The sequence below is a fragment of the Oncorhynchus mykiss genome, chromosome 25 (assembly GCF_057628025.1).
Source record: "Oncorhynchus mykiss isolate SJ-2025 chromosome 25, ASM5762802v1, whole genome shotgun sequence".
NCBI classification, from domain to species: domain Eukaryota; kingdom Metazoa; phylum Chordata; class Actinopteri; order Salmoniformes; family Salmonidae; genus Oncorhynchus; species Oncorhynchus mykiss.
This window is the reverse complement of record NC_143046.1, coordinates 4,955,059-4,967,500: the sequence shown is the minus strand read 5'-3', so window position 1 is coordinate 4,967,500 and position 12,442 is coordinate 4,955,059. Positions and strand designations below refer to the sequence as shown.

The 12,442-nt window shown below is 43.3% G+C and overlaps 1 protein-coding gene across 7 annotated transcripts in view; it reads right to left on the bottom strand.

Annotated features, from left to right (window-relative positions):
- LOC110504468 (catenin (cadherin-associated protein), alpha 1) overlaps positions 1–12,442 on the bottom strand; it is a 224,062-nt gene that overhangs the window by 17,795 nt on the left and 193,825 nt on the right. For all 7 annotated transcript variants that reach the window (XM_090220082.1, XM_090220085.1, XM_090220079.1 and 4 more), the window contains exon 17: positions 12,290–12,395. In XM_090220082.1, coding sequence (XP_090076208.1) covers positions 12,290–12,395 — 106 coding nt within the window. The remainder of the gene's footprint in view (positions 1–12,289; positions 12,396–12,442) is intronic.

Sequence of the window (12,442 nt, the reverse complement as noted above, 5' to 3'; positions counted from 1 at the left end):
TCAGAAGCATTGCCAGGTCTTTCTGAGAGCTCTCTGCTAACTTAACTTCCCTCCTGCTCACCTGCTTCTAAACTGACAAATGGAAAAAAAACATTGCTCTGAAATTATCATAAGTGCATGTTTTGCAGACAAAGAAATGACAGAGGATAAATAACCACTAGCCCCGTCAGAAGAGCACAAACAAGGAGTGGGAGGACGGATACCATGTCTAGAGTTAAAATCCAAAATGGCACCATATTCCCTACAGAGTGGATTTTAAGAATAGTAATATATATAGAAATATATAGTACACTATATAGTACACTAGGTCTGTCAGTATACATCACTGAGATAAAGTACACTGGGTCTGTCAGTATACATCACTGAGATAAAGTACACTAGGTCTGTCAGTATACATCACTGAGATAAAGTATACTAGGTCTGTCAGTATACATCACTGAGATAAAGTATACTAGGTCTGTCAGTATACATCACTGAGATAAAGTATACTAGGTCTGTCAGTATACATCACTGAGATAAAGTATACTAGGTCTGTCAGTATACATCCCCGAGATAAAGTACACATCACTGAGGTAAAGTACACTGGGTCTGTCAATATACATGACTGAGATAAAGTATACTAGGTCTGTCAGTATACATCACTGAGATAAAGTATACTAGGTCTGTCAGTATACATCCCCGAGATAAAGTACACATCACTGAGGTAAAGTACACTGGGTCTGTCAATATACATGACTGAGATAAAGTATACTAGGTCTGTCAGTATACATCACTGAGATAAAGTATACTAGGTCTGTCAGTATACATCACTGAGATAAAGTACACTGGGTATAGGCAGTTAGATTTGGGTATGTCATTTTAGGAGGAAATTGAAAAAAAGGGGTCTTTCCCTAAGAAGTTTTAATGTTACTGTAGACGGGCCCCTGTTCCTACTGCTACTGTATACAGGCCCATGTTCCTACTGCTACTGTTACTGTATACAGGCCCATGTTCCCTACTGCTACTGTTACTGTATACAGGTCCATGTTCCTACTGTTACTGTATACAGGCCCATGTTCCTACTGTTACTGTATACAGGCCCATGTTCCTACTGTTAATGTAAATGATCCACTGTTACTGTATATATTGTAAACAGCCATTCCCCTATACTACCGTTAATATTCATGTAATTGTTACTGTAGATACTGTATACCAGGGGCACTCAACAATTTGACAACACAGTGACACAACTTTCCTAGGCGGCAAAGGTCTGGGATGGACATGGTCCTTTATCTGCACTGTGGTACAGCGTAGTAACAAACCGCCGTCTACCAATGTAGGAAACATGTTATTTAATGTGCATTATATATATATATATAAAAGACACGAATTTAAATGAATTACATACATTTTTTACTGTAAACATGTGGATCATTGCATCCACATTGTTGAATAACGTCTTTGTCTCTTTCTGTCTGCTTGTCCCGAGGTTCCGCAGAGGATGTTTGCATCGATGTCATTTAGGGAAGACGCGGCCTCCTGTATTTGCATACAACCACGCGAGTGGAATAGACGGGGCACTAATAGAGGTGGACGATGCTGAGAGAGAGAGCTGAGTTGGACGCCGCTGTGCCCGGTTGATTGAAAGCGGTCTAATAATGCCTGCATTGGCTTGCCTGCATTGGCCTGCCTGCATTGGCCTGCCTGCATTGACCATTCACTGGGTCCGAACCCGGACCGCGGCCCGTCAATTGAGTTTGGCTGCTGTATACTACTGATATACTACCGTTAATATTCACCATACTACCGATAATATTCACCATACTACCGTTAATATTCACCACACTACCGATAATATTCACCATACTACCGATAATATTCACCATACTACCGATAATATTCACCACACTACCGATAATATTCACCACACTACCGATAATATTCACCACACTACCAATATTCACCATACTACCGATAATATTCACCATACTACCGATAATATTCACCATACTACCGATAATATTCACCACACTACCGATAATATTCACCACACTACCGATAATATTCACCACACTACCGATAATATTCACCACACTACCAATATTCACCACACTACCAATATTCACCACACTACCAATATTCACCACACTACCAATATTCACCACACTACCAATATTCACCACACTACCGATAATATTCACCACACTACCGATAATATTCACCACACTACCGATAATATTCACCACACTACCGATAATATTCACCACACTACCAATATTCACCATACTACCGATAATATTCACCATACTACCGATAATATTCACCACACTACCGATAATATTCACCACACTACCGATAATATTCACCACACTACCAATATTCACCATACTACCGATAATATTCACCATACTACCGATAATATTCACCATACTACCGATAATATTCACCACACTACCGATAATATTAACCACACTACCGATAACATTCACCACACTACCGATAATATTAACCATACTACCGTTAATATTCACCATACTACCGTTAATATTCACCACACTACCGATAATATTCACCACATTACCGATAATATTCACCACACTACCGATAATATTAACCACACTACCGATAACATTCACCACACTACCGATAATATTAACCATACTACCGTTAATATTCACCATACTACCGATAATATTCACCACACTACCGATAATATTCACCACACTACCGATAATATTCACCATACTACCGATAATATTCACCACACTACCGATAATATTCACCACACTACCGATAATATTCACCACACTACCGATAATATTCACCACACTACCGATAATATTCACCATACTACCGATAATATTCACCACACTACCAATAATATTCACCACACTACCGATAATATTCACCACACTACCGATAATATTCACCACACTACCGATAACATTCACCACACTACCGATAACATTCACCACACTACCGATAATATTCACCATACTACCGATAATATTCACCATACTACCGATAATATTCACCATACTACCGATAATATTCACCATACTACCGTTAATATTCACCATACTACCGATAATATTCACCATACTACCGATAATATTCACCACACTACCGATAATATTCACCACACTACCGATAATATTCACCATACTACCGTTAATATTCACCATACTACTGTGTAGACCGCTAAGTCCACCTGACCGTGGTGGGTTATCTCCAGCCAGTCGCTTGTCAAGATGGCAGTCTAAATATTGTGCCAACACGTAAATAAATAAACTCAACCCCACATGGTAATTACCTAGCTAATTAAAGACTGAACTCTCAATGAATTCAGATCTCAGGAGAAGAGAGGCTTTCCTTTCCTTATTACTCCCCCTTCCTTCCATCTCTTACTCCCTCCCTCTTTCTAACCCACTTCTCTATAGCCCTCTCTAACCAACACCCACTGCGCTATATCCTGCCTCTCTCTCCAACACCCACTGCTCTATATCCTGCCTCTCCAACACCCACTGTCCTATATCCCACTGCTCTATATCCTGCCTCTCTAACCAACACCCACTGCAATATATCCTGCCTCCCTCTCCAACACCCACTGCCCTATATCCTGCCTCTCCAACACCCACTGCCCTATATCCTGCCTCTCTCTCCAACACCCACTGCCCTATATCCTGCCTCTCTCTCCAACACCCACTGCTCTATATCCTGCCTCTCTAACCAACACCCACTGCCCTATATCCTGCCTCTCTCTCCAACACCCACTGCTCTATATCCTGCCTCTCCAACACCCACTGCCCTATATCCCACTGCTCTATATCCTGCCTCTCTAACCAACACCCACTGCCCTATATCCTGCCTCCCTCTCCAACACCCACTGCCCTATATCCTGCCTCTCCAACACCCACTGCCCTATATCCTGCCTCTCTAACCAACACCCACTGCCCTATATCCTGCCTCCCTCTCCAACACCCACTGCCCTATATCCTGCCTCTCCAACACCCACTGCCCTATATCCTGCCTCTCTCTCCAACACCCATTGCTCTATATCCTGCCTCTCTAACCAACACCCACTGCCCTATATCCTGCCTCTCTCTCCAACACCCACTGCCCTATATTCCTTATATCCTGCCTATATGGCTGCCCGTTAGCCTGGTTTAGCGTGGATGGGTCAAGCTGCGTGTTAGCCTGGTTTAGCGTGGATGGGTCAGGCTGCGTGTTAGCCTGGTTTAGCGTGGATGGGTCGGGCTGAGTTTTAGAATGGTTTAGCCTGGGTCTGGAAGAGAGCTTGTCTGGTTCTCAAGCCGAAGGTGAGTCAGTCCTGGCACATCCCCTCTGATCTAGTCGACAGTAGAAATACATGAAAAGCCTTGGCTGTTGGCAGAGTGCTGAACAAAAAAAAATGATTAATTAATGGTATTCATATACGCATGCACACACGGCCTTGGAGACACACAATCTCTGCCACAAACATGCGCACAGACACACACAAACACGAGAATGGACTGACGAACGCCCACACACACACCTGCACGGTGCCTATCTGCGGTCTTTAATGAATAACAGTGATATCCTTCAAAAAAGGTAATACTCTGTGATTGACATTGACAGGCATCTCCTGCTGGAGCCCAGCATGGAAGATCTATGGGGGCAGCTTACGACTACTGTTTTGATATTTAATGCATCTAAATGCAAGAGGTAGGCTGCTCATTATAACATTATGAGAGATGTCTCTCTGGCTGTGAAACCAAATAACACGCCGTTCTCTAAATGTAGTGCAGTGCTTTTGACCCGGGCCAAGAGGAATCCTCATGGAGGCTCAGGTCAAAAAGGTTGTGCACTATATAGGGAATAGGCTACACGTGCTACAACGCTAAGCTAGCTGACGGACTGTAGCTGCCTTCCATCCAGACTCATTACAGAGCCAGCGTGTGTGTGCGTGTGCGCGCGTGCGTGCGTGCGTAGGCTGTTCCTCAAAAAAGGATAAAAATACTTAGCTTTACACACCTGATCACAAAAAGAGGAAGACACGCGACAGGAATAAGAAAACAGTGGGGATAAGAGAAGCAATATCCCCCAAAAAAGGAAAATAAATAAGAAAAGGATGAGGGTGTTGGAGAGAGAGAGAGAGAGCGATGTGGAATGCTTGATGTGGGTGATTAATATTTAACATGACCCCTAGCATAACAAGGTCAGAGCAGGAGAACTGCGGCCTATTGCTACACATAACAAGGACTCCGCTAACATTAGGTAGGAAGTGTAATGGAACAATCTAAACGTCAATCATGAACAGCTGTTACATCTACATAACCACAGAAGGACCAAAAAAAAATTACCTTGCTGGATAACAAACAATACACAAGCCAATAATAGTATAAACTGATTGGCTGAACGCTACGAAGCTAGGCTACATATTTAACCTTGTAGCGTGTATACACTGATTGGCTGAACCCTACGAAGCTAGGCTACATATTTAACCTTGTAGCGTGTATAAACTGATTGGCTGAACGCTACGAAGCTAGGCTACATATTTAACCTTGTAACGTGTATAAACTGATTGGCTGAACCCTACGAAGCTAGGCTACATATTTAACCTTGTAGCGTGTATAAACTGATTGGCTGAACGCTACGAAGCTAGGCTACATATTTAACCTTGTAACGTGTATATACTGATTGGCTGAACCCTACAAAGCTAGGCTACATATTTAACCTTCCATACCGATTTCAACAAACCATTTCTGTATGGGCCTCGCTTTGTGCACGGGGGCATTGTCATGCTGACCGAGGCAGCTCAAGCAGGGTAGACATTTGACAAACTGACCAGTTGGAAAGTGGGCATCTTATGATAGTGCCACGTTGAAAGTCACGGAGCTCTTCAGTAAGGACATTCTACTGCCAACGTTTGTCTATGGAGAATGCATGGCGGTGTGCTCGATTGTATACACCTGTAAGCAACGAGTGTGGCTGAAATAGAATCCACTAATTTGAAGGGGTGTCCACATACTTTTGTATATACAGTGCATCGACCTATACCCATCTATCATCTAGATATCCTAGTCTACCTCTCAGTTAATAAACAACGAACGATGCTTTAATATACATAAACTCCTGACCCGTGTAGCTCAGTTGGTAGAGCATGGCGCTTTGTAACGGCAGGGTTGTGGGTTCGATTCCCATGGGAGGACCAGTATGAAAATGTCTGCTCTCACTACTGTAAGTCGCTCTGGATAAAAGCATCTGCTAAATTACAAACATTTAAACTTAAGTCTCTGCACTAATATCTGGCATGATATGTATCTGCTCTCCGCTGGTCTCGTCTTTGTTTTAGCTCTTGTGGAGTCCCAGGAAAAGCTAGTCTCAGGAGACCACATATTTATTGTGCCTTGAGGGGTTAGGTCTTAGTGCAGCGTCTGTGACCTTGAGGGGTTATGTCTTAGTGCAGCGTCTGTGACCTTGAGGGGTTATGTCTTAGTGCAGCGTCTGTGACCTTGAGGGGTTAGGTCTTAGTGCAGCGTCTGTGACCTTGAGGGGTTAGGTCTTAGTGCAGCGTCTGTGACCTTGAGGGGTTAGGTCTTAGTGCAGCGTCTGTGACCTTGAGGGGTTATGTCTTAGTGCAGCGTCTGTGACCTTGAGGGGTTAGGTCTTAGTGCAGCGTCTGTGACCTTGAGGGGTTAGGTCTTAGTGCAGCGTCTGTGACCTTGAGGGGTTAGGTCTTAGTGCAGCGTCTGTGACCTTGAGCGGTTAGGTCTTAGTGCAGCGTCTGTGACCTTGAGGGGTTAGGTCTGCTGTGGCCGTTGTCCGATCCGTGACTCGGCCACAGTTGTCACGTGTGTAAGCCGGACAGATGGTCGTCGATGTGGTGCTCTCCCGACGTTATTTCCCATTCGCTCTCTTTACTTCTCAGTGTTGAGCCAGGGTTGTTTTCGCTTGTCAGCAGCCCGCTGCAAAGTGCCTGCTACCAGTGGAGACGGTGTCGATGTTGATGGTGAAGGACTTGTCTTGCTTGCAAATATCTCTACAGCGTAAGCTGCCAGTTGGTCTCTTTCCAGAGGACAATTCTGGGGGCAGAGAATGTCCTTCTGGATTCGTCCGTCATCCATCCGATGTGAGTGGCAAGCGAAGATGTCGTTGCCTCAGGAGAGTATGTACGTACCGCGTAGTTGTGCTCACTACAGGACTGCGGTTGCGTGTGATCCTGTCCTTCCAAGGTGATGCCCAGTATTCACCTCAGGCAGCGCGGGTGGAAGTTGCTTAGCCTTCACACTTGGTGTGAGCGTGCTGGTGACACAGGCTTGGTAAACAGGCAGCTTTGTGTGGACGGTGAGAGTTCGTGCCATACTCTAGATCAGTGGTCACCAACAAGCCGACAGCGATCGGCAGAGGTGTGAGACAAAGTCACTATTATTCCAGGCACAAGCAAGTCTCAGGTCACAAAGGTCCGAAGCTCAAGTCGCATCCCAAGTAGAACGGGTCAAGAGTCAAGTCGTACATTCTAAGAGAAAGTCAAGTCAAGTTTTTTTTTTTTCCACCCAAGTCTCAAGTAAAAAATACATAATCTATACATGCAGTAACTTTATCCAACTACAAATCTTTGTCTATTTATTGAGACGACCAGACAGCCCTCATTTAGTCTACAACACATATTGATGATATAGTTGTAAAATGGAGCCTTTGTATCAGTAATAAAAGCCTTAAAATCAGCAGAAGACAAGTCAGGTTCAGAGTGGACATTTATTTTATTTTACCTTTATTTAACTAGGCAAGTCAGTTAAGAACAAATTCTTATTTTCAATGACGGCCTAGGAACAGTGAGTTAACTGCCTGTGTCAGGGGCAGAACGACAGATTTGACAGTCAGCTCGGGGATTTGAACTTGCAACCTTTCGGTTACTAGTCCAACACTCCAACCACTAGGCCTACAGGTCTTGGTGATCCAATGGTTGAACGTGCCGCTGTCAGATCATAAAAAAAATATACAAGTAAATTCATCAAATATACACAGGCAATAGCCCCCCCAAAAAATAAATAGCCTCTGTATCAGGCCCTGCCCCATCTGAACACACACCGGTAGAGGACAAGACTGCACAGCCTCCCCTTGAGAAACCAAATGGAATCAGTACATAATCAAACAGCTACAGAAGCACTTGCCACTCACCCGGGACCATCCAATTGGCAATTACAACCAATAAACGGGTTCTACAATGTAAAAGGCCATTTACTACCCCCCCTCCCCTGTCACATTTGTCTTAATTATATTTCATCACCAAACATAAAATGGAACAATGTTATCTTATTCTAGTAAGTAGCCTGTTTCTTCTATGCGCACGGAGGCCCGCAATCTCCTGTTACGCACAACCGGAATGAGACAGACAGACATCGGTCACAAAACACACAGAACTCCGACATAACCCAGGAAATATGAACAAAGATATGAATAAAGAAAACTATACATTGAATGAAATAATTTCAACCTCATGAGTCTAAGTGAACGTTTATGTGCCCGATAAACTCCTGGGCCCACTCAGGAGGGTAAGAAATGCTAAATGAACCGTTTTACAACGGCTTGGCGGGAATGAATACACCCCAGTCTCACAGGAGAAAGGAGAGCAGGGACCGTGGGAGGCAGGACCCTCTGCTGCTCTGCTCTCTCTCCCTCCCTCTGTAGGGACCATTCGATGGAGGTAGACCTACCATCAGTCCAGGCAAATGAAAATAGAAAATAATTTTCAATAGATGCTCAGTTTTGCCTCGCAAGTGATACAACTGATTGATTTTATCGAAGTTGGAGTTTTTAAATATAATATGGTCCGAGAACAATATTGTCAGGCCAGGCATATAGCCACTATGTCGTGATAATTAGACCAGGCATATAGCCACTATGCTGTGATAATTTATTAAAGAAAGAAGAAGCAAAATAACATCCAACAAGTTTGGTGCACACAACCTTTCTTAACGCCGAAGGAGTCCGATGTGGACACGTAAAACTGGTTGGTTCCTTGCATGTTGGTGTGGAAAGACTGAAGAATTACACAGAGGAGGTTTTTTGGAGGGGGGGGGGGGGTGGCGGCACATCCTATCCCGTTGGACCATCTTCAAGAGGCCAATCCCACTAGGTCCTCTGCAATTGTCTCAGGAGAGAAGATCATATCTGTGGTGGGTGTTTCTGCGCTGAACCCTGACTGTGACTCCCGGGTAAAGTTCTCTCTCTTAGGATCTGGTGTATATTCAGTGCAAAGTTGACCAGTGATGCTGAGTAGGACGATGCCACACTAGTTACAATCATATTCAGTGCAAAGTTGACCAGCGATGCTGAGTAGGACGATGCCACAGTAGTTACAATCACTCCCGTCTCTCTTGTTTTTTGTTGTTGTTGTTATTGTTGTACAGGGTGACAATACTGGCATTCCTAATGTCCTGAGGGACAGTACTATCCTGCCAGCACAAACAGAGGAGCTTGTGGAGTTCTCCCATCACTGTCCCTGTGCTTCTTCACTGGCTAGGCTTGTTTTTTGATGCCGTCGTAACTGCCTCTGACGTTGCCTGTGTCTGCAGATGATCGATGTCATTGCAGAGCAGCAGCCAATAGCGTCTTGAAGCTTGTTTCTTCTTCGCCGCTCTACGGTCTTTTCGTTTCGGGAGTAAACTTTTCTTCTAGGATGTGTTTCAGTTCCAGTGGCTTCAAACCAGTCTGACCGTCTCAGCGTTTTGCCAAAAAGCTGTGAACTCCGTGCTGTGGATGGTGTCTCAGATTGTCCCATTTCTGCTGGGCAGAGTAGGAGTGGGGTAAGTGTGAGAGGGAACGCTGCAGTCGATGCTGCCGGGGCTCTATTTGTTGATTTGGCATCTCTTGTCTGTAGAATCTACAGCGCCACGAGGGAGTGGTCTGTGCCGCGGTATGTGCTGTGAAAACTGCGGGTTTGGAGGACGCCTCAGATCGGCTCATCGTGGATCAGATCCATTGACTTGGGTGTCTTACAGAGACACCGTCTGGAAGTACGAGTTGGTGATGCATAGATTGTGCAGAACTTGAGGAGATGCTGACCATTCTCATTTATCTTACCAACGTCATGGTGTCCCAAGCTGGAGGGCAGGAGTCTTGGTCTGCGCCGACTCTTGCACTGATAGTCACCAACCAAGTAGGTGTTCCCGATGGTCGACTGAGTTCATCAAATAACTTGTCTTTTGTTTCTTGAGGGGAGTGTTGGGGTGTACACACTCACCAGGTGGACATGTGCCATGGTAGTGTTCAGGCTCAGGGCTAGGATTCTCGCTGAGCCACCTGTGGGTAGGACCATTGCTCCTAACAGGACGTTCCTGACAGCAAAAACTACACCATATTCCCTGAAAAATGTAAAGTCCTTTTCTCTCAAGGAGCCCGATGAGTGAAGTTGGATTTATTGTTGGGTTGGCAGGTAGCCTAGTGGTTAGAGCGTTGGGCCAGTAACCGAAAGGTTGCTGGATTGAATAATAAAATAAAATTCTTAAACTGACTTGCCTAGTTAAAGAAAAAAAAAAATTATAATAGCTCAGCGTCCCAAAGAAAATTATTATTATTCAAAAAAAAAAAATTAAATAATAATTATACATACATATATATACATATATATATATATACATATATATATATATATATATATATATATATATATATATATATATATATATATACATATACATATACATATACATATACATATATATATATATATATATATACATATATATATATATATATACATATACATATACATATACATATACATATATATATATATATATATATATATATATACATATATATATATATATATATATATATATATATATATATATATATATATATATATATATACATATACATATACATATACATATACATATATATATATATATATATATATATATATATATATATATATATATATATATATATCCTTATATACTGTAAGGAGAAAACGTCAATTTCCCTTCATGCACCAAATGAAACGGGTAAACTGTGGGGGAACAACATTTGACTCGGGGCTGTCCAGATTAAGGGGGAGGGGAGTAGCTGTCCAGTGAAATCTAGGCATCTATATCACTGTAGGAGGCATTGGCTCCCATCTCCAAGCCAATTGATAAAGGGCTTAGAAACCAGTAACTGCTGACCTCCCGTGTTGCATTTTCACAGCACAAAAAGCCTGGGCATGGTGTCCCTGTGTTGCCCAGGCAACAGGGCTCCCCCCTCTCAGCCTCCCTGGCCTGATCCAAAGCAATCGTTTATTCAGACCCATAACAATTCAATCTTGTTGAAGAACAAGTGAAAGCAGTCTCTTACTCTAGTCCTGTATTATTATTTATGCATGTCATTACAATGACGGAGATAAGAACGAAAACGCATTTCAACTAACTGTTGAAAGCGAGGAAGAAATGAAGCAACACTGGGATACTAGAGAGAGAGAGAAAGACAGTAATTCCCACACCACACAACATTAGGTGATATATTAAAAAGGAATGCCACACTACTAATTATAATAATGTTAAATAGGCCCTATTATATTAAAACATTTACATCTACATCATTTACATCTTGCCAGCCTATAATTTTAATTTAGGCCGCATGTTCTCTCTCCCAGCGTCAGGGTTTGAACGGAGGTGCACTATTATCCCAGCCCATTATAATACAGTCCACACAAAAAAAGATGACTGTAGCTTGTTCAATGTATTTACCCAGGAGAGCAGACATCTACAGACCTTTGTGGTTTCCCTGACATGTGTAAGATGCAGTAGCCTATCATATTGGATAACGGGACAATCATTTTGGGCTTGAACCTCGAAATGTATTTGCAGGGCTCATCTGGTTTAGGTTTCCACGGAGATCAAAGCTCTAATCAAATCTAGACATGCTTTAGAATGACACTTCAAGTTTTTGGTGGGAAAAAGTGATTTATTCTCGAGATGGAACATTTGGAAGATACTGGGAAAATGTTAAACACTGTGTTATATACTGTCTGGGATAGAGAGGACTGTGTGTTATATACTGTCTGGGATGGAGAAGAGGGGGATGGAGGAGAGGAGGATGGAGAAGAGGGGGATGGAGGAGACATGGGGTGGTGGAGAGGGGGATGGAGGAGAGGGGGATGGAAGAGAGGGGATGGAGAAGAGGGGGATGGAGAAGAGGGGGATGGAGGAGACATGGGGTGGTGGAGAGGGGGATGGAAGAGAGGGGATACAGAAGACATGGGGAAGAGAAGCAAGACAGGAGGATAGAAAGAGATTGAGAGAGTGCTCGATGGTGAGACATGGATCAGTGTGTAATCTACCTGGTCTGCGATGGTGCGGCCCAGTTTATCCATCCTGGATCCAGCCTCAGCAATCTTCTTAGCAGCACTGATGACATCAGAGGTATTCTTCAACGGACCTTTACCCCTGGGAACACAGGACGGACACACACATCAGTCTGCTGTTCACACACA